Source organism: Mercenaria mercenaria, chromosome 7, assembly GCF_021730395.1.
Source record: "Mercenaria mercenaria strain notata chromosome 7, MADL_Memer_1, whole genome shotgun sequence".
Classification (NCBI taxonomy): domain Eukaryota; kingdom Metazoa; phylum Mollusca; class Bivalvia; order Venerida; family Veneridae; genus Mercenaria; species Mercenaria mercenaria.
In genome coordinates this window covers 41,423,070-41,447,518 of record NC_069367.1, presented here as the reverse complement: position 1 = coordinate 41,447,518, position 24,449 = coordinate 41,423,070, and the positions used below count along the sequence as shown (strand labels likewise).

Sequence of the window (24,449 nt, the reverse complement as noted above, 5' to 3'; positions counted from 1 at the left end):
GTGATACTTACCCTTACATTTAGTCAGAATAGTATACATGTTTTACATTAAATGCATGCGAAGATACAATAATTTGCGAATTTTTGCCGTACGCGACATTAGATAATCACTTCTGGGCATGCGCAGAAGACCGCTCCAACTCTGTAGTGGTTACAATCAGCTAAATAGTTTTTCCTATATATTCTATATAAAACTGACCTTTTTTAAAGCACTACCAAACATAGCTAGACCCATTTCAGAGAACAAATCCTTACCTCATTTGAAAGAGTTATGATAAAACTGATATAAAATGAAGAGAAAAGTAGGGGTCATAAGGTCACATTTGCTTACTGTAAACTGACATCAAAATCACACTGCTGTAACCTGGAAGTACTACTCATACTAAAATTGAGCTTCACTTCACCAAATACAACCTACTCTCCCATTTTTCATACCAAAATGTCAAAAATACATCCACAATGAAATTTAAACAGAAATTAGCTTCAGTTTAGACCTGTATTGCCATGCCAATGAAAAATTAGTGTTCAAATACCTGGCAGCCATTACGTGACTAGACCAGATGGCTCCCACGTTGGTTCCTTTAGTTTAGTTAGGCCTATAAGAAAAACTGTTTTTCTGTAAAAGTCTCAATTTCATTTGTATAGTACCAATAATATCTGCATGAAAAATACCAAGTTTCAGCTTGATTAAATCAGTTTTCCAGGTTTTATGGCATTTTCAGTAACGCGGGTCCCTGCGCCAATTTTCCTTCAAAATTGATGTCGCGACATCATTTGTAACCACTTCTTCTAGCCAGAGCTGGATTTTGCCCTATTTCATGAATTTTCACTAAAATATGCAAGCAAATAACAAACTTACACTTTAAAATATACCAAATGTCCCCTCTGAACGGTAAAGATGGGCAAAATTTAGAGTGTAAATGTGCATTAAAAAAATACACCCAAAACAGTGAAAATGTGATTTTTTTGGTGTTTTATCAATGTTTGCAGCAAAATTTCAATCAAATGCCAATTTTTTTAACTAAATCTGACCAAACTAGTTCATTTATATCAATATCTGGACAAATCTTAATTTTTGCCCACATTTTGTTATGGGTCACAATCAGCTAAATAGTTTTTCCTATATATTCTATATAAAACTGACCTTTTTTAAAGAGCTACCAAACATATACATGTAGCAAACGCAGCCACACACGGCGCGAAATTCATCTTCTACTAGTACAGACACAGAACGAGATGACCAAGAGGAACAGAGTGAGATAAAGCCCCTAGAACAGATAGAGAGAAATTATTTTTAGATACAGACCTGTCCGGCTAACGTAGCCCAGCTCTTTGCAAATAGACAGTCTGGTTCTTTAACGTGTCCGGTGTATCGCACCATAACATGCGAACCGTCTTTCCTGTGAAGACTCAATACATGTCTCTTAGTTAGGAGGGAGGCACTCAAAGCATTTCAGAAATTTCCAGTGCCTGAACAGGGATTCTGGATTGACAGTCAAGCGTGTAACCAAGAGACCACCGTCCCACCATAATAATAATAATGATGTGTCAGTAACATGCTGGAATTAATAATCCTCAATCTATTTAGCGCCACTATTTGGAGAATAAGGTGCTATTCTACTCGGCCCGGCGTCGGCGTCGGTGTCGGCATTGGCGAGAGCTTTTTTGGCTAAAGGTTTTCAGCAACCTTTGACTTCTTTTTTATTATTGCTTATATCTTACTATAACTTAAAATAAAAATTGTCCAACATATAAACATAGTATGTGCAGGGACTAGGCCCATGATATATATGGTGAAGGTCACCAAGGTGTTCTACTTATGTTATTTTTAAGGTTAAAGTTTTCGGCAACATTTGTTTTTCTGTCGTTTCTTTGTTCAGTGACAAGGTGGAAACAATCCTTTCAGCTCCACTATTATGAAAATAGTGGTGCTATTTTACTCGCCCTGGCGTCGGCGTCGGCATGAGGTTTCTGGTTAAAGTTTTTCGACAACATTTGTTTTTCTTTGTTACTATTGCTTATATCCTACTGTAACAATTTGTAAAACAAACAAACAAACAAACAAAAACATACTAAAGGCCCGACAAAACAGAACTAAAGACAAGACTTAATATCAAAACAATTCAATTCCCGTTTGCTTTCCTGTAGTCTACATCTAGTTCCGTGAGACAAAAGGGTGTACAAATACAAAAAGACACTATACTATTATACTGTAACAGGATGCCTTGGTAACACGTAAGCGTTTTCTGCATTTTTGAAGAATAACCATAATTGTTTCATACCAAACTAACGACGAAAGATTATATATTAATAAAATACTATTTTATGAGCATCTATTTATTTTATTTTTTTGAGATAACAATATGATATTATATTAAACTCTATAACTGTCTTCAAATACTTTCATCGTTTTCACCCATACTTCTGATCAGCCAAATCAATGTGTTCAGTGTGGGAGTTTCATGAACTACCAAACTTATTTCATGTATGGTATCCATTTCCTTCCACGTTGAATTAAAGGCTTTATAATTCAAGAACGACTCTATTTATTAGAAGGTACCAACCACCCTTCGAATAAAAATATTACCAATGTTTATGCAATTTTCTTCACAAACAATTGAATTACTTCAGATACTTTACAAAATTGCACATTTTCCTTTAGAGAAAAAGGGCGATTGTATATTAAGACTATAAACTGCCATTACCCTTCTAGACTGGCTCCCGTCCCTGTGTTTGTTCTGTCATATTTTTCAAATGTAAAGTTTTCATCATTAGCAGGGGAAGTAACTCCAGCCGATTTTTTTCTGTATCAACAGTTTTTCTTTCCCCTGGATCCGTAAATATGATTAAGACATCAGATAAAATTGTTTATGGAATTTTCTTCTCATATAATTGAATTACTTCAGATACTTTACAAAACTGCACATTTTCCTTAGAGAAAAAGGGCGATTGTATATTAAGACTATAAACTGTTCCTTTACTCTTCTAGAGTGTTTGTTCTGTCATATTTTTCACATGTAAAGTTTTCATCATTAGCAGGGGAAGTAACTCCAGAAGATTGTTTCTGTGTCAACAGTTTTTCTTTCCCTTGGATCCGTAAGTATGGTTCAGACATCAGATAAAAATGTGCTATTTTAGAGGCTACAATTTACTTTATTTGATTTATAAATAAAACAATACTAAGTAATCATGTAGCCAGGACGCCTGGCTATCTCTGTTCTACTAACAATTCAGACAACTTCAATTAACCTAATAGTTTAGAAGTATTTCCAGACATTCGACCTTATTCAGACTTAATATAAATGCTTTACTCCTTCTCAGGAAGAATAAGCCAGAATTCCGTTATATTTATTTGCTAAAAACCGTCCATTAGGTTACATACAAATATAAAAGGAAAGAGAAGACTGGTTGGAAGCAATATACAAAGTCAACAAAACCAGAGCAACACTTCAAAAAGTAGGCCCAATACAGATAGAACCTGAAGTGGAAAGATGTATCATAAAAGGTTCTTTTTTACACACACCTACAAATTCATTTAAATTACATGTATATTGAAAATAACAAAATCAGGAGGAGGCGAACAGGAGAGGGGGAGAGGGTAAGTAAAAAGGGAGAGAACATAAAAAGTGGGGCATCAAAAGGGGATATATTAAAACATATATATATATATATAAATCAAATAAATAAAATGACCTCACATGCCTTTCCAACAGTATTTAATTATAAAAATACAAGCTAGTTTCGCCTATCGGCTCATCATATATATAAAACCATAGCATAAAGAAAATGGTAATCTGTTAATTCGTTAAATGGAATACGTGGCTGATGATCTAAGAAAAACCGTGACTAAATGTATAGCCTGATTGTTCCCAGCAAAAGGTTATGTTGTGTAAACATAAGAAAAATGTATACCGTTTATCCTTAAAATCCATTCAATAAAGTTTCCTTTTGAATTTTCAATTTGAAGATTTGAAGATTTTGCCATCTGATTGAGAAAAGTGTGATCAATTCATTTTAACTAAAAAAGAAAAACACTTTGCCCAAAATATTCCATTTCATTACTTCGAGTGTCTTATAACTTTACAAAACATAAACAGAATTTTTCATAACATCTCCAGTAAAAACTTTTATATACCTTGTCGCTGAAGTCTTTGAATTTGTAATTCAAAACCAAAGCTGAATTTCGATAATAAGGTTTTGGTACTGTTTAGTTTCTCAACATGACCGTTTCGGCCTGGATGGTTCCAATACTCACGTTTTCATAGCCTTGGGTATTGTTTAATCACCCCTTGGATAGTGTGTCTGCTTTTTAATTTTGTCTTTTGACAGTTTTTGTGATACGCAGGCTCTATAACCTCAGATCCCCTTCCTAAATTCGTGTTGGTTTAGTTCTGCCCTTGTTTTCTCATTTGGATCAAACCCTTTGCTTTATCTGGGAATAAAATGCCGCTCTTCGTGGCATTACACGCCTCAGCACGTGTATCATTGAAGGCTTTATGTTCTCCGCCATTTGATTACATCTGCGGATGTCTCTAAATTGCTTTTTGTACTTTTAGCATGTGTAAATGTTAAGTTCTGCTCAACCCGGGGCTAGAGGGTGTGGACGGTAGCATGCATTTCCACTACCGTTCATGAACAGGCTCAATCAAACCGAGCCTGCAACATTTTCGTTTTTGTCGTGTTGTGCGACCTGCGAAGTTTCCACTTTTCTCTATTTTAGTCAAATATATATGCCGATAATATGAGATGGACAATGGAGCGCGAGGATAGTGCTAGAAGAAGACCAACCTGAAAAAAATTAGCACAGAGCAACTATCGTACTATTGTCCGGGTCTTTAATAGACATGTCAAATGATGTTAATCGTTATACATGTACGTTTTTCCTACATAACACTGACAATGTATTTTTAAAAACCTATAAATTGAAAGAAGACTTTCGCCACTACATGTATGCTTCGAACAAAGTCTATAAACTAATTGTCCTAATATAAAATCCAATCTACAAGATTATTCACTGGGTTACTAATAGAATCACTTAATCATCACTCAGGCGATTAAAACAAAGATGTTAAGACATCACTAATGTGTCGCATAAAATTCCTACATAGGCATCAAAGACACTTAGATGTACATTGTATACTGTCTTGCACCATACTGTTTACTTCTAAGATGAACAGTATCAGCGATTCCGTATGTGTGTTGCTTTTTCTGTTGTTATTTTTGTTGTTGCTGTTGCTGTTGCTGTTGTTATTGTAGCAGCCATTGCAAATTGTGAGGCTGATAGATTTTATACTTGACGTTAGAAACATTAACAACAACATAAATTATATGAATCAAAATTAGGACTGTAGGGAATTTAATTTGTCCTTTTTGAATTTAAAAATTGCATAGAGCAATGTCTATGATTATTCTTTGTTATAAAAGCTATAAAGTAATGATAAATTACAATGTGTCCAGGTGGCAAATATTTCCTTAAATATGCCAGATATTTCTAATAACATGTCATGTCAGAAAAATAAGCAAGGACATTACTGGGCAGACAACTCATACAGAAGGACTTTTATTTAAATACTCCTTTCATCTATTTAAATATTAAGTTTTATTTGATAATATATATATTTAAAGTAATGGAAACTTTCTCTGATAACATTATTTATAGCTTCTTATATCAACCCATTGTTGTATATGAACGAGCAGAAATCGAAATGAAGGATTGTTGTTTATCATTTTTTATAATACTTTGTAAAAATGAAGCTGCCGTGATTCAATATTCTGACACGATATAACCATATTATAGTTTCATATTAGTTTCATATGTAATAATTTGTCTCCATGTGTTCATACATTTCATGCTGCAATAAATCTAGAACAAGTTTCGAGTTTATTTATTTATTAACGGTATATTATATGCATGAGACTATGACAACATTATACAAATAAAACAGCAATGTGGAATGCATATGGTTGACCAAGTACGCATATGAATTGCTGCTACTGTATTTTATCAAGAAAATGCTTATTTATGAAAAATGTATACACATGTCATTTTATATGCATGTATGGCATAACTATAGGTTAAGTGTACCATGAATATTTAAAGAAACCCAGTACGGTAGGTAAATATATAAACATAAGATATTTCAGTGAAAGATGGGTAACCTAAGATGGTTAAAATGCTGGGCAGAACTACAATCAGCAACAGACAGCTCAAGTAAAGTACGCCATTTTGATTTTGAAGTTACAGAAAATCGGTGTGAAGAAATGCTGCTCTACGATTGGTCAATGCTACAGTGTTGAAGTAAGTGCCTTTCAAATTCTTTAAATAGTGTTAACTAATCAATACCTTGCATAATAGGTAGTGCAGAACTCTATACATGGCGGTAAAATTATATCCAAATTTAGATCACTTCCGTCTTTTTCAGATGATTTACGTTTGTAGCGGGATAAATTTAAGAAATAATATATCTCATTTAGTGATTTGTCGCTGAATAAATCATTGTTTGGAGTTCAGATGCGAAGGAATTATATCGCGAGGGCGCAGCCCGAGTGGTATATTAATACGCATCTCAACGACAAACAATGATTTTATTCAAGAACAAACCACTAAATGAGATATATTATTTCGATTCTTACACGTTATCAGCGACTTTAAAGTACATTCTTGACGGCATTCGTCAAATATTAATTTTGCCCGTTTTCTGTCGGTTTCTTTTCCAGCGCGCCGCTATGCCGTTTGACACCATGACGTAATGATTGTGACGTCAGAACAGTGGATCGTATAATAATTCACTGTTTTCAGCCCTCTTTGTTTAATACGAAAATGAATCGGATCGTGTTAGAATATAAATAAAACGAAAACAACGTCACTAAATACAATTTGGTCAGAAACATCCGAAAAGAAATGTGTAGATATAATTAATACATTCTTTTTAATTTAGATAAAATGATTTTATGCAACCTACAATGTCTGACAACTCATGAATAGGGAGAATGAACCTTGTGTACGAATAAAATCATATTGCGGATGGTGGTGAAAATAAAAAAATGGAAAGCACAAAACATTAAATATGGAAACGAACAGCTTAACAGCATCCTTCCCCGTGAGCCTTACTTACCACTACCTGGTTACTGGTGCCATCACTTACTGCTTCAAACATACTACACAATACTTACACAGTTATATTTAAAAGATAAAGTTGAAGATGTTAGATTACAATATTAATTTAGAACTGGGCATAGAGTTGATTTTTTTTCTGAGCATTTACTGTTACAGTAGGCCTATAAGATGTAGACGAATAACACGACATAAGTTTCCACTTTTTCAATTTCAATATCACGACATTATTCTCCACTTTTGAATTCCAAAAACACGACATATTTTACTTCTGAACTTCAACATCACCATTTTTACATGTTAAGACCCTTTTAGCATCTTTAGCATCTCTCTTACACATTGCCAGTATCAAAAGTCATATCATAGTTTATCGTATTTTCACATGATTTGATTCAGTTGGGTTTAACGTCGCTACGACACAATTCAGGTCATATGGCGACTTTCCAGATTTGATGATGGAGGAATATCCCAGGGGCCCCTCCGTGCATTATTTTATCACGAGCGGGCTGGGTACCTGGGTAGAACCACCGGCCTTCCGTAAGCCAAGTGAATAGCTTCCTCACATGAAGAATTCAACGCCCCGAGTGAGGCTCGAACCCACATCAATGAGCGGCAAGTGATTTGAAGTCAGCGACATTTTCACTTGAATATGAGTTACTCGTGTTAAATGGGTCATACATTAAAGGGATATCAAGGCATTGTTTTTGTGAAATAGATCTTATTTAACAATTTCCTGCAGTTTAAATTACTTTTTCACAAGATCTAAAGTTGCGTCAAATCGCCAAAAGAAACAATTGATCCTGGGAATCTTATAATCTTATCTAGTCGGTAGAAATAAATAAATGTATATACTGAAATGTTTAAATCGACATCAATTTTCAACGCCACAGCCTAACCTGTCGTATATAGCTCAGTTTTAAGCATTTGTATGATATAAGAACTATACCTGAAAACTTGTATTTCTATGATAGTTCTCTGACAAAGTTGAACATCCATTTAAGCAGTCTAGTTGGGTTTGGAGTTATTGTACATTTATATATTTTGTATGTTTACTTGTGTAATGAGTATGTTGCTTAGACATATAGAGCTTCTCCTTTGTTTTAGAGAAAACCATTGTCACAAATTGACATACGGGCCTTATTTTATCTGTAGTGTAAATGCAGGTATCGCATCATCTTTTTGTAAATTTTTGAGTTATTGAGGTAAATGTCAGATTTCACGCATAAAATACCTCTCATGTTTTTCTGTATTTCATAACTTAAATATCCATGTAAATTTCATTAAATTCGGTTCAGTAATAAGAAAGTTGATATTTTATAAACTTCAGTAATTTATATTTTTATCCCCAAAACCACTATAATGGGCCTCAAATTGTCAATTTAAATCCGCGCCAAAGTAGTCAGATTTCCCGGCTATATCGTGAATCCCGTGGAAATAGAAATAGTAAGAGTTCACGCATAGGCCGTGAATCCCATGAAATTTAGCATTTGGCGGGACATTATCCTTTAAATAGACTGGACTAGATATGCCTTGCGCACACCACTTTCCGACATTATAGACGAATCTATGTCTGAATTATTTTCTTGCTAGAAATTTATGCTCGATCGAGGTAAGAAATTTATTTGTTAGATTTTTGTATGATTTTTGCATTACGATTTTTATTTGGTAAATTTTTGTGCATTCTACAGAATTCTGTAACATTTACTTTTCGGCATATGATTTTGGCTAGTTTCGGTATGTCAGGATGATTTATTAAATTTTTCAGACTTTTGTAAATTATTTCGAAAGAGGAATCTAAAATGTTTCATTTATATAAGATGTAAAATTTGTACTGAAATTTGTATCGTGATAATTGTAAAGCACTGTTTCAAAAACTTATGTCAAACATTTTGTTAATTATGGAACGCCGTTACTGCATTGTATTGTTATGTATAAATCTATATGGCAAGTCTAGTACCATGTATGTAATATATTATTGTAATATGAAATTGTGTGACAGTCTATTGCATACACATACAATGTCCGTTTTGTTGTATGGCATTAGATATTATATGGATGCCAACTATCATATAACGTTTGATTTACATTGAATTTTGTTAATTTGTAGTTGTAAATAATGGCTGCAGTTTATCATTTCCATTACTATAATCTTTCATCATATACTTTTCATATCTTTTTCATACTTTAACTTTAGTCTTTTAAGTAAGTATTTTTTGTAATAATGGAAGTAATTAGTGACGTATTTTAATCATGTGACGTCTGAACTTAGTAGCACATATGTTTTGTATAAGTAGCACGTATTATCTATGGGAGCCTACGGAGGTATGGTGTACCCAAAGGAGCAGTTTTATGCCCTGACTTATTTGTTTTGCTATGGTGCTTACCATATGTTATATATTTTAACTTCTTCCGCCAGACGATTTTACCTGGTGATGTCATAACCCGGAAGTACAATGCCCTAGGTTCACTTGTCTTCACTCGCCTGGATGTGATATTCCCAGCGCAGAGCTTTCGTCCCATGGTTTTCGTTTCGTTTTGGTTTTAACGCCGTTTTTCAACAGTATTTCAGTCATGTAACGGCGGGCAGTTAACCTAACCAGTGTTCCTGGATTCTGTACCAGTACAAACCTGTTCTCCGCAAGTAACTGCCAACTTCCCCACATGAATTATCAGAGGTGGAGGACTAATGATTTCAGACACAATGTCGTTTATCAAATAGTCACGGAGAACATACGCCCCGCCCGAGGATCGAACTCGCGACCCCGCGATCCGTAGACCAACGCTCTTACCTACTGAGCTAAGCGGGCGGGCTTTCGTCCCATGGTTGTGCCGTAAACCGCAAAGACGATGATTTTTGTTATCCTCTGAAGTCAGCTCATGGATGCAATCACCTACCACCATAGGGAGCCAATACGGAATCAACGTATTCACGGTTTAAAGGGACTCTATTTCAAGATACGTTTTGATATTGTTGGTGCTACTTAAAGTTCGCAATTAAATTAAAGAACTGTACCTCGTCACATTAGAATGGAACTATACGAACTTTGTATCTGGTGATACTGAACTTTTATTTTTTTTTCTTATAATCAGTTTTTTTCTTCATATCATCTATTCATTGTAAATAATCATCTTATGTAAATAAATTTGTAAATATTGTAAAGGGTGTTGATTTGTTCTGATGGTTACTGTCGCCGGTACGGCCTTTCCTGTCACAACCATAATTATGTTATCAAATGAATTCTTGTTCGATTAAAGATGTTATAACTCGTTTTATGTATATCTCTTTTGATGTATGCAAAGCGTCTTTGAATGTGTTTATCATGAAAAGGGCGCTATATAAATCAGGTATAATATATGATATAAATAGTTCCATACACTATACACTTCAAATTAAACAACTTAAATATTGCATTTTACAACAAACCGGGCTTGCTACATAAATGTTTGTTTTTATGTATGATATTTTTTAGTGGGTGGGGGTGTCATTAAATCACTGACGGAAGAAATAGCATTGAGTATAGTCGGGCTAAAACAATCCTCCACGTAGTGGACCTGTAATGACAGTTGGTAATTTCCGTTGGACTACGTTTTTTCATATGTGATTTTGGCATTCTCCGGTTGTTACGGAAACCATTGATAATATGAGCTAGATTCATTGCCGAAGAATACCGAAGTAGCAGACGAGACTACGTAATCGCACGGAAATTACCTAGTTTTTGATGTTGATACTGGGAGAAGACTTTTGTCTAGGGACACCAAAAGTAGTCGCATTTAATAAACATATTGTTCATTTGCATTTTTTTTATTAGGTGAAGGGCCTGTTATTACTATGAGCCAATTTACCTCTGAACCTGACACTGTATGAAATCCTTAAATTATACTTTTTATTACAGAATTATGCCTTATTGCTTGACAAATTTTCATAGTGGCATGCATGCTTTTATACAGTTTTTTACATATCTTCTTAGCATCATTCCTTAACTATTTAAAGTTTTCCATTTGTATGTTAGATTCACACAATCATGTGCTATCCAGATCGGTTGTACAGAAAATCGAAATTTATTCCAAGTTTCTAGACAAAAGGCGCAATTTTCTTATTTAAAATGAGGAAACATTGATAAGAAAACCATAAATGATACAATAGTACATGCATAAAAATTCGCTATAAGCACACCAAGTCTGACTTTTTTTACTCACATAATATGAGCTATTCTATGGCCATAACCTATATAATCTATATGTTCATATCTATTTGTGATAAATAAGCAATAATTATTCAACTGACTACGAAACAAATGATGATATAAGTTTTTATTTCTAACATTGGATTGCGCTGTGTATTTTCACATTTTTTGCATATTATAATGTTAGACAGATATTTTGATATCTGACAGCCGCGTATTTAAGCAGAGTGCGGAAAAATAAGACATTAAACAGAAATGACGTCATGATGTCTTAAAATCAAAGTACAAAACATAGTAGACGTTGAAGTAACTAAATGTAGTGGGTGGATGCGCAAGGCAGCGATCAGAAAGTGACTGAATCAAGGAACTGAGAGTAAAGACATAAATAAGACAATGTTTAGTTCAGGTGATGCTAGACTGTGCATAGATATTTACTTCTTGAAACATAAGATGCATTTTATTCTGAAAATAAGGGGGTGGGGGAATAATTTGACGGAAGAAAAACTGCAGAAAATGCATTGTATGAAGATCTTCATTAAGTCACTCTAAAGGTGCCTTATTTGCTTAAAATTGTCCTTATTATAATGACTAGTTGGAAAAGAAAATTGTATTTGCTGAATGCATTTAACGGCTTTTAGGTAAAGAATATGGAAAAGGAGGAGGCTACACAAATATATTTGAGGACGTCGTCAAGCTAGTTTCACTCGCGTTGTCCTGAAATAATGACTAGAAGGCTGCTTCATCAGAAAAGGTAAGACAGAAAATATATATATATATATATATATATATATATATCCTAACACGACATAATTCATTTTCCCGCTAAACAATGCTAACTGATGCTGTCAACCTAGCTTTATTCGCGTTGTCCTGAAATAATAACTCGAGGACTTCATCACCAGAAAAGATGAGACATAACATATTATATATCATAATACGACCCAATTTGTTTTTCCTGTTAAACAAAGCAAACTGCTGCTGTTTGTTATTATGCAACAAAGTCACAGTTTGTACTCCACAATTATTTCTTTACAGTATAAAACATCATAGCGACACGTTGGAAAAGAAAACCACAAAAAAAAATCGGCAAAGATTTGGTGCCCTCGTAATATAATTATCGCATTTGAACTAAAAATGACCTTAATCAACTATAAATCACAGTCTCGGGCTGCGCCCTCGTGATATTATTTCTTCACATCTGAACTTCAAACAATTATCTTATTCAACTACATATCACCGTCTGGGATATAATTATAAAACAAAGAAGCCTATGACAGTGTATCATTTTGTAGCAAGGTCACAATTTTTTACGTTATAATTATTACGTCATAGCTTGAAACGCTGGAAAAGAAATTAAACCACAAAAACAGGCAAACATTCGGCGGATGGTCCCCATGGATATCAATACAAATGTAGACATCGTGTTAGAATTGAAATTATGTATCCCAAATGGTATTTTTGTCTGCTTTTCTTTAATATAAGTCATGAAGATCTTAAACTTCTTTTTAATTTGGTACGAAGGAAATGAATGACTGGCAGCACTCATTGAACCTCTTTGATCCTTTGATGATCAAACACAATTGTTAACAAATTACTCATCATGTACGAAAATCATCTTGCTGGGTGGAAGTTATAGCTATTTTATATTATAGTGTACTAGTTTATATAATCATTATTACATTATTATTCAAACTTTCCACAACATACCTGGTTCGTTTTATGTTCCATGTCCCCATAGCGTTATCAAGGTAAATATTTTAATAATTTACTCTTTTTATTGAATGGTCAGCTGACATTGCGAGTATCGCTTGAAAATGACTATTTAATGGTTTGATGTATTTCTTATGCAATTTTCTAAGGTATTTATCGTTTGTGTCTAGTTCCAAGGAAATGGACATCGACTGATAGCTATAAAATGCTTTTATGGACATAAACATCGATTTACTGTATATTTTAGATGCAAGATTCCAACAAGAGTGGCGATGACATACTTTACCGGACACAGCACCAAAAGTTCATGCGCCTACTTCCAGTTATTGTGTGTATTGCAATTCTGGGCGCTGTTGGTATCATCGGCAATATTTTGGCGATGATATTTTACACAACAAAGTCAAAACGAACCACGACTGTCAACTTGATAATAATCCTTTCAATAGTAGACTTTATGGTGTGTTTACTGGTTATTCCAAATCTTGTTCTGGTAGTTTTAAACGTGGGAAACAACCAAACGTTTCTTTGCAAGGTGACATTTTTTCTAAATCATTGGACCATTGCAAGTTCAATTATTTTGTTATGGGTCATATCAATAGACAGGCATAGAAGAATCTGTAAACCTTTTGCTAAACAGATCACAATCCATGCAGTCAAATATATAGTTGCCGGTATTATCACATTTTCATTTGCACTTGGAATTAGAAATTTGATCATTTATGACACAGTTGCTATCGAAATTTCAACATCAAGTATTAACAGGACTACAACTGGATATTGCTGTACAGTTACGGACGATCCAGACTTAAATATTATTGTTTATTCTTTGAATTCACTGGATGTTCTTATCATCTTAGTAATTTGGGTTACCATCATTGTGACATATTCGAATGCAATTTTTATCTTGATGAAGCAGAGACATAGAATGAAGCGGGAATCGCCAAAAGTGCAACACAACATCAAACGCAAACAGAGCATAACGGAAACGAGCTCCGTCACATGTGATACCGATGGTGGTAGAGACTGGAATATTTCAGAAGACCTTGATGTATCAAGAGGGGTGGATAAGGAAAGTTCATATAGAGATAATAATGATAAAGCACAAGCGTCTCAGGAGGGAAGTCATCGGCCTCCTGTGCTTACTCTCAATCCGAGAGTGCTCACTGTCTGCAATTTTTCAAAGCGAAATGCAAATGACATAATAAAGTCTGATGTCAAACTCGTCGCGGTCAAAAGTGTCATAGAAAGGAATCTTACCATTATGATGTTTGCGGCATCAATGGTTTTCATTCTGTGTTTTGCACCTTACTTTGTGATAAGAGTTATCATGAGGGTTTATCTTGGTATTGGGATAGATTTTGAAATGAAAACAGGAAGCCAGTTTGCATTACTATTGCCAATTCTAAACAGTGTCTTCAATCCGGTCATTTACTGTGTTTTCAATCCCGACTTTAGGAAGTTCTTAAAATGTGGATTTTGACGGTTTTGACAAAAATAAATGCAAAGGCTAGTATGATCCACGTAAAAATTATAAAATGCAGTTATAGTTTTAAATACTAAATTACTAAAATTTCATTTTCCTGGAATATATTTCGAAACTATGATCATTGTGAAAAATTGTCTAAATATTGATCTTTGGTAAGGGAGGATCTTGATTAGATGATATGTCAAATTATCACTTATAGCGAAAATGGACTCATTTAGCGTGTTTCAATGAGGACTACAACTGGATATTGCTGTACAGTTACGGACGATCCAGACTTAAATATTATTGTTTATTCTTTGAATTCACTGGATGTTCTTATCATCTTAGTAATTTGGGTTACCATCATCGTGACATATTCGAATGCAATTTTTATCTTGATGAAGCAGAGACATAAAATGAAGCGGGAATCGCCAAAAGTGCAACACAACATCAAACGCAAACAGAGCATAACGGAAACGAGCTCCGTCACATGTGATACCGATGGTGGTAGAGACTGGAATATTTCAGAAGACCTTGATGTATCAAGAGGGGTGGATAAGGAAAGTTCATATAGAGATAATAATGATAAAGCACAAGCGTCTCAGGAGGGAAGTCATCGGCCTCCTGTGCTTACTCTCAATCCGAGAGTGCTCACTGTCTGCAATTTTTCAAAGCGAAATGCAAATGACATAATAAAGTCTGATGTCAAACTCGTCGCGGTCAAAAGTGTCATAGAAAGGAATCTTACCATTATGATGTTTGCGGCATCAATGGTTTTCATTCTGTGTTTCGCACCTTACTTTATGATAAGAGTTATCATGAGGGTTTATCTTGGTATTGGGATAGATTTCGAAATGAAAACAGGAAGCCAGTTTGCATTACTATTGCCAATTCTAAACAGTGTCTTCAATCCGGTCTTTTACTGTGTTTTCAATCCCGACTTTAGGAAGTTCTTAAAATGTGGATTTTGACGGTTTTGACAAAAATAAATGCAAAGGCTAGTTTGATCCACGTAAAAATTATAAAATGCAGTTATAGTTTTAAATACTAAACTACTAAAATTTCATTCTCCTGGAATATATTTCGAAACTATGATCATTGTGAAAAATTGTCTAAATATTGATCTTTGGTAAGGGAGGATCTTGATTAGATGATATGTCAAATTATTACTTATAGCGAAAATGGACTCATTTAGCGTGTTTCAATGAGACACTCAAGAGCATTTCAGAAATTTCCAGTGCTGAACGGAGATTTGATCTCCGGACCTCTGGATTAACAGTCAAGCGTGTCACCAAGAGACCATCTCCATTAAAAAAAATTATATACCTTGTCGCAAAAGTCTTAGAATTTTGTTTCAAAACTAAAGCTAAATTTCGATAATAAGGTTTTGTTTTGTTTTGTTGGATTTAACGTCGCATCGACACATGATAGGTCATATGGCGACTTTCCAGCTTTTAGTGGTGGAGGAAGACCCTCCGTGCATTATTTCATCACGAGCGGGCACCTGGGTAGAACCACCGACCTTCCGTAAGCCAGCTGGATGGCTTCCTCACATGAAGAAGCCAACGCCCCGAGTGAGGCTCGAACATCGATGAGGGGCAAGTGATTTGAAGTTAGCGACCTTAACCACTCGGCCACGGAGGCCCCTAATAAGGTTTTGTAAAATATATATTCCGATAATATAAGATGGACAAGCGAACGCGAGGATAGTGCTACAAGAAGACCAACCTGAAAAAAATAGCACAGTTTGAGAAACTATCGTAATACTGCCCGAGTCTTTAATAGACATGCCAAATGATGTTAATTGTAATAGGTTTTAATAACATAACACTGACAATGTATTTTAAAAACCGATGAAAGAAGACACTCGCCACTACATGTATGCTTCGAACAAAGTCTATATACTGTTTGTCCTAATATAAAATCCCGTCTAGTACGAAATTATTCACTGGATTACTAACAGAATCACTTAATCATCACTCGGGTGATTATAACAAAGACGTTAAGACATCACTAATGTGTCACATAAAATTCCTACATAGGCATCAAAGACACTTAGAAGTACATTGTATACTGTCTTGCACAATACTGTTTATTTGTAAGATGTACAGTATCAGCGATTCCGTATGTGCGTTATTTTTCTTTGTTTTCTGTTGTTGTTGTTGTTGCTGCTGCTGCTGTTGTTGTTGTTGCAGCAATAACATTGCCAGCAGCCCTTGCAAATTATGAGGCTAATAGATATTATACTTGACGTTAGAAATATTAAGAACAACATAAATCATATGAATCAAAATTAGGACTGGAGGGAATTTAATTTGTCCTTTTAGAATTTAAAAATACTGCATAGAGCAATGTGTATGGTTATTCTTTGTTATGAAAGCTATAGTGTAATGATCAATTACAATGTGTCCAAGTGGCAAATATTTCCTTGAATACGCAAAATATTTCTTATAAAATGTCATGTCAGAAAAATAAACAAGGCCATTACTGGGAAGACATCTCGTAAAAAAATACTTTTATTCAAGTACTCCTTTCATCTATTTAAATGTTAAGTTTTAATTGATAATATAAAGTATTTGTTGAAAGTAAATGGAGACTTAACGTTATTCATATCTTCTTATATCGACCCATTGTTTTATGTAAAAGAGATAAAATCGAAATGAAGGATTGTTGTATATCTTTTTGTGTATTACATTGTAAAATATGTAATTGCCGTGGTTCAATATCCTGACACGATATAACCATATTATAGTTTCATATTAGTTTCATATGTAATTATATGTCTCCACGTGTTCATAAATTTCATGCTAGAATAAATCTAGGACCAAGTTCACATGTGAAATGTTGCCTCTGTGTTCATCCAGAAAATGATTATTTATGAAAAATGTATACACATGTCATTATATATGTATGTATGGCATAACTATAGGTTACGTATACCATGAATATTTAAAGATACCCAGTGCCCATCTTTCAGTACATGTTTTGTGTTTAGATATTTAGATCTACTTCAACTGTTGAAAATTCTCATAAAATGTATTCAATTTTACTTACACAGTTATATTTAAAAGATAAAGTTGAAGATGTTAGATTACAATATTAATTTAATTAATTATATATTAATTTAGAATTGGGCCTAGAGTTGTTTTATTTTTCTGTGCATTTACTGTTACAGTAGGCCTATACGATGTAGACGAATGACATGACATTTTCCACTTTTTCAATTTCAATATCACGACAAAATTCTCCACATTTGAATTCTAATAACACGACGTACTTTACCTCTGAATTTCAATATCACCATTGTTACAAGTTAAGACCCTTTTAGCATCTTTTGCATCTTTCAGACCTTACACATTGTCAATATTGAAAGTCTTATCATAGTTTATCATATTTTTACTTGAATCTAATTATTCGTGTTAAATGGGTCATATGTTAATGCATCGTTTTTTTTGTGAAAAAGACAACTTTAGTCAATTAAATGGAAACAGACAACTTTATTTTTGGCATTTTATTTAACAATTTACTGCAGTCAAAGTCACTATTTCACAAGATCTAAAGTTGCGTCAAATTGTCAATGGAAAATTTGACCCTTGGAAGCTTATAATCTTACCTAGTTGGCGGAAAATAACAAATGTATAAACTGGTTTGTTACAATCTACATCAATTTTCAACGCTACATTCTAACCTGTCATATATAGCTCAGTTTTATGTATTTATATCATATAAGTACTATACACGAAAACTTATGATAATTCTCTGACAAAGTTGAACATCCATTGAAGCAGTATAATTGTGTTGGGAGTTTTTGTACATTTATATATTTGGTATGTTTACTTGTGTGATGAGATATATTGACATGTTCATATATTACTTAGACATATAGAGCTTCTCTTTTGTTGTAGAGAAAACCATATGTTATCAAATGAATTCTTGTTGGGTTGAGTATCATTACTCATATGTATATCTCTTCTGTTCTGATCTACATTAAGTAGGGCAGTGCTTTTGAACGTATTTAACATAAAAAGGGAGCCTTTGCTGTTGATGTTGGGACAAGGACCGACTTGTTCAAATCTTTATCTACTAATTTAGCCCTTCCATGCTTTGTTTGATTGATTTTGCCTTTGCAGCCGGTGTAGATCATGATCTACAACTATTAAGCCAGTATCATTTTGGTAAGCACACCTTTCAACAGTTAATGGTGCTGTCCAAATACGGAAATGGACAAGTTCATTATAAACATTTAGCAAGGTAAGGGGTTAAGCTATCCAGTGATTAACTTTGTTCTTATCTGTGTATGATAATACATAATAATTCTAATTGTAACAATATTATTTGCGAAAATCAGAGCGGTGCAGGCATTTTGGACGTTTTGAAAGTTGGAATTATGGCATTGATAATAGGGAAAGACTTTTGTTTAGGGACACCAAAAGTAGTCGCATGTAATAAACATATTATTCTTTTGTATTTTTTATAATTAGGTGAAGGACCTATTATTACGATAAGCCAATTCACATTTTAACCTGTCAATGTATGATATCCTTAAATTGTACTTTATATTACTGATTAATGCCTATTGTTTGATAGATTTTATATAGTGGCATACATGTTTTACAATCTGCTCTTTTTTCTTTTTATATATCGATTTGACATCTTTCCTTAATTATTCAATTTTCCATCTGTATGTTAGATTCACATATTAGTATCCAGATCGGTTGTACAGAAAATTGAAATTTCTTCAAGTTTCTAGTCAAAAGGCACAAATTCCTTATTTAAAATGAGGAAACATGATAAGAAAACCATAAATGTTACAATAGCACATGCACAAAATTCACTGTAAGGCCATACCAAATTGATTTGTCGTTCGTCGGAACTACCGCATCAATGATTTCATTCCCGAGAAAAAGAAAAAAAAAATTCACCCGCCCGCACGTACATAAAAATCGCCGAAATTTTTTTTTTTTTTTTCTGATTACGCGGTCCGGAATGATAACGGTAAACAGGTTTTATCGCTGTTTTAATGCGTCAAAGTGATATTGACCGGAATCCATGCGTTCGTAATACATGTAGCTGATGACACAAACTCAAAAAGTCAGGAATTATGGTGTTGTTCATCATTTGTTTTAAATCTGAAGTGTCTGTGCTAGTGCCACACATGGCCTTCGATGTGCCGGTAGGTGATGAAGTAGGCACGTTCTACGATTGTTCAAATTATACGGTGAAAAGTACAAAGCCGGACTTGTAAGACGTGCACGGCCACGGGGATTCAAATTGAAAATATTTGGATTAAACATAGAAATATTGTTCAGATAAAGTTTTCAAACCATTTGTTATTAGTGTGTTTAGTTAAATATTTTAGATCTAGAGCCAAAGCCAGTGCTTTCTTATAAAAAAAAGTTTGTTCACAGATCCTGACTGATCCATCACATTAATTGTCTCGGGCCCAAATTGTTTTGAACGTAACTTCTTTAGTATGGCAGTCAGATATTCTATCAAAATGCATATATTCATTTTTAAAAAATGTTTAGCTTTTCAAATAAGTTGTGTAGATATAAAAAATAATTTCTGTCGTATTGTAACCCCAATTTTCCTGGTTTGAATATTAATTGGCTGTGAATTGATTGAAAGAAAGAATCTGAAAAAAACAGACCTTCCCAACTCAAAATTTCTTGGTCAATCAAAGCACAACAAATAACACTTTTAATGAGTGGCCATATTGGGATCATTTTTTGTCCGTCTGTTATCATTTTTGACTGAAATGAACCTCTACCACAAAAACTTAAGCTAAGTTTATCTGTTAAGAAATTATTCCAGTGGATTCGAGCAATGTCGAAGCATTTGTGTGCCCAACTCCGTTTGGTCTCATTGGTCAAGTGAATTATTACTTTCCCCTCACCTCTGCCGTTTGGAGTTTCACTAGGGGCACAAAGTTGCTCATGTGTCAAAGCCATCTAACTGGGTTTCGGAAGATATGTTATTCCGCTTGGGTGCCTGTTTTGTCTTAAATATTCGTCATCCTCTGCCGTTAAATGGGCACGCCTTCAGATTAATGTAGAACAATCAAAATTAAAAATAAGACACTCATCCCTCAGTAATTATAAAAACAAAATAAAAACAAAGTGATTCAATGAGTTTTAGCAAGAATTTATTTACAAAACCATTCATGTAGTCTTTAAAACATACAGAAAAGCTATCTACTGTCTTAGACACACTGTAAATATTTAAGTTCTGTGTTATTCTTAAAGAAATGTTAACTTCATGTATAATCATAACTGCAAAAAAAAAAAAAAATACCCGCTCGCTCCATGTAAAAGCTTCCCGCCTCTGAAAAAATCAAAATTGAGAAAAAAAAAATTCGCTCGCTCGCTCCCATTTTTTTTGAAAATTTTCCGAAGAACTATTAATCAATTTGGTATGGCCTAAGCACACCAAGACTGAATTTTTTAATCAGGTATTATGAGCTATTTTATGGCCATAAAAAAGCTGTCAAAACGTCTGACTCTATGTTAATTTCTATGTGTGATAGATGAGCAATAAATATTCAGTTACCTACAAAAAATAATGATATTCGTTTTCACTCTAAATTTGATTTGTGCTATGTATTTTCACATTTTTTGTATGTTATAATGTCTATAAATCTATTTGTGATAAATAAGCAATAATTTTTCAATTACTACTTAAAGACATCTAATCGTGATATATGTTTTATTTCTAACTTTGAATTGTGCTCTGTATTTACACATTTTTGTATATTATAACGTTTGTCAGATATTGTGTGGGTGTCTGTTGTAATAAAACTGGTATGAAAGAACCTCGAATTTGTTGTTCATTTTTTGTTTTGTTTTCTTTTCTTTTATTTTGTTTCTGTTACTGTACAGTTTTTGTTAAAGGATCTCACTGGTTTTAGTTGCGTTTTCTACAAAATTAATAGCAGATTAAGTACAACAAACGAAGTAACTGCCTTTAATAAGCATATTGTTCTTTTGCTTATTATTACTATGAGCCAATCCATATTTGAGCCTGTATGATATCCTGAAATTGTAATTTATATTACAGATATAATGACAGTCGCGTATTTAATCAGAGTGCGGAAAATTAAGACATTAAACTGACATGACGTCATAATGTTATGAATGTACAAAACATAGTAGACTTGAAATAACTAATTGTAAGTGTGAGTGGATGCGCAAGGCAGCTATCAGAAAGTGACTGAATCAAGGAACTGAGAGTAATGACATAAATAAGACAATGTTCTGTTTAGGTGATGCTAGACTGTGTCTTGAAATATTATATGCATTTTATTTTGAAAATGAGGGAGTGGGGGATATTTGACGAAAGAGAAACAGCAGAAAAGATCTTCATTTAGTCACTCTAAAGGTGCCTTATTTGCATAAATGATACGCGTTTCTCATCTAAGAATTACTATTTGAAAAAGAATATTGTTCTTGCTGAATGCAGATAGAGGGTGTGTAAAAGGAGTAGGCTCCCAAAACATATTTGAGAAAGTCGTCAAGCAAGCTTCACTCGCATTGTCCTGAAATAATGACTTGAGGGATTTTTCAACAGAAATTGTTAGACATAACATATCATATATCCTAACACAAACCAATTTATTTTCCCGTTAAACAAAGCAAACTGATGCTGTACTCCACAATCATAAACATCATAGCGGCACGTTGGAAAAGAAAACAACGCAAAACTGGCAAAGATTTGGTACCCTCAAAATACAATTCTCTCGCATTTGAACTCAAAACAATAACCGTATTCAACTACCAATCACAATCTCTGACTGCGCCCTCGTGATATTATTTCCTCGCATCTGAACTTCAAGCAATGATCTTTTTCAACTTAATATCACCGTCTGGGTTATAATTCTTTAACAAACCGAGACTCTGTATAATTTTGTAGTAAAGTCACCATTTGTGCGTTATAATTACGTCATAGCTTGAAGCGCTGGAACAGAAAACATTTAGACATCGTGTTAGAATTGAAATAATATATCCCGGGATTTTTTTTCTTGAAGAAAATCATTGAATCATTGTTTGTCGTTCAGATACGTATTATTTTATAATTCATTAGCACTTGATTCATGATTTTACTCAGTGACAAATCACTGTTTGTGATATATACGAGGGCTGTTCAAAAATAACGTAGACTTTTGCTGTCAAATGTGGCTTATTGTGTAAATAATAATGTGAAATATATCGTTGTAATTCGGAATCTCTCTGTTATTTGGTCATATATTTTTGTAACATTTTTGCTGATAGGCGAAGCGCGTCGAACGTTTTTATTACCATAACTACGCATAACCGGCGCAGTCGCTTTTTGATCTGTCGCGATTTGAATTCGATCGCTAATGTTCGCAGCTTAAAGTACACTTTTGCCCAAAAATACACCAAAGTGCAGCAACACGTCAGGGCGACATGTACTTAGAGTATGACGTCATTCCGACATGGGAGACGGAAGAAAACAACGTTTGAACTAAGTGAGTATTACTGTTTATGATGCATGTAATGTCGTCATCGACTAACATGGATGATAAGACAGTTGCTTAGTTATGGCGAACAGCAACTGCAAATCATAATTCAATGAAGCAGACGCAACAGCAATGTTCAGTCATCTGTGTCTATACCTTAAAGTGGTATAAACGATTCTCAAATGGTCCAAAATTGCTTAAAACAGCGGAGATCGAGGGAGAAAACGGAAAAACTGCAAATGGACGTTAACGCCAATGTATGACACCGTAGATAAAGACCAAGTACTCACGTTGAGTACCCTGTCTGAGATGCGTGTCGTAAGTGTTCATACATATTTAGTATTCTAACCAAACAATTTGTTTTGACTTAAGTATTGCTCATGAAAATTTATATAATAAATTTATAAATATGAATTAATGCAGACTTAATGAAAGCATCACAATGAAGGCACGACGTCGTTAGCGTCGTTGAAATATGATCGCCGTGCGCGGGGTCCGTGTAAGTGACTGTTTTCGAGGAAGCGTAACTCCTGAATCATGCATGATCATAATCGCGTCAAATTTGCAGTGCAGTTAGTAGAAAGACTGCAAATCATGATGGTATATTTCTTGTTTTGCTTCATTAAAGTTTATAAAAGCTAGAGAAAAAGTCTACGTTACTAGTATTTTTGAAAGCCCTCGTATATTATCGTTATATACAATAAAAAGTTTACCACAATTCCTGAATAATATCCTATTGCTTTTCTTTACATATAATTCATAAAGATCTTAAACTTCTTCTTAATTTGGTATAAAGGAAATGAATGACTGGCCGCTTCCACTAATCTATTGTCCCTTTGATGATCAAACACAATTGTTAACAAATTTGTCATCAAGAACTAAATCACCTTTCTAGGCGGAAATTATAGCTGTTTTATATTATAATGTACTAGGTTATATTATTATTACATTATTATCTTAACTTTCCATGAGAGACTTGATTAGTTTTATGTTCCGTGTCTCTATAGCGTTATCAAGGTAAATATTTTATGATTTATAATTTTATTATTGAATGGTCAGTTGGCATTGCGGCTACCGTTTGAAAAAAAAATGAATATTTAATGGTGTGATTTTATTCTTATGTAAATTGATAGTATCATTCCTAGAATTAAGTCTTTGAAACTTTGAAACTTGTTTATCTGCCTAAACGCCTACTTCTACCTATAAAACATATTCAGCGGGGCGTTGTACACTAATAAACAGTTATATGCCAATAAAGCAACAATTACTACATAAATACACATGCAAACCTCAAATAATCAATCGTATAACTGAGAGCAAAACGTAATATTATAGTACATTATTTACAAAAATTCATTATCCTTATGTCAGTGATATTTAAAAATCGTTTCCGTCTAGTTCCACTAAAATGGACATCAACAAATAGCTTGAAACATCGATTTTCTGAATATTTTTTCAGATGCAAGATTCGAACAAGAGTGGCGATGATATACTTTACCAG

The 24,449-nt window shown here is 33.8% G+C and overlaps 2 protein-coding genes across 2 annotated transcripts; both read left to right on the top strand.

Moving 5' to 3' along the window:
- The first annotated feature begins 12,999 nt into the window (after positions 1 to 12,999).
- On the top strand, positions 13,000 to 21,286 carry LOC123555478 (5-hydroxytryptamine receptor 1A-like). The gene is made up of 2 exons (XM_045346089.2): positions 13,000 to 13,045; positions 13,255 to 21,286. Exon 2 carries the CDS (start codon positions 13,255 to 13,257, stop codon positions 14,485 to 14,487), a length of 1,233 nt encoding a protein of 410 aa, XP_045202024.2. The 5' UTR covers positions 13,000 to 13,045; the 3' UTR covers positions 14,488 to 21,286.
- LOC123555922 (5-hydroxytryptamine receptor 1A-like) lies at positions 14,871 to 15,443 on the top strand. Its single transcript, XM_045346509.2, has one exon. The coding sequence runs from the start codon at positions 14,871 to 14,873 to the stop codon at positions 15,441 to 15,443; it is 573 nt and encodes a 190-aa protein (XP_045202444.2).
- Positions 21,287 to 24,449: the final 3,163 nt, after the last annotated feature.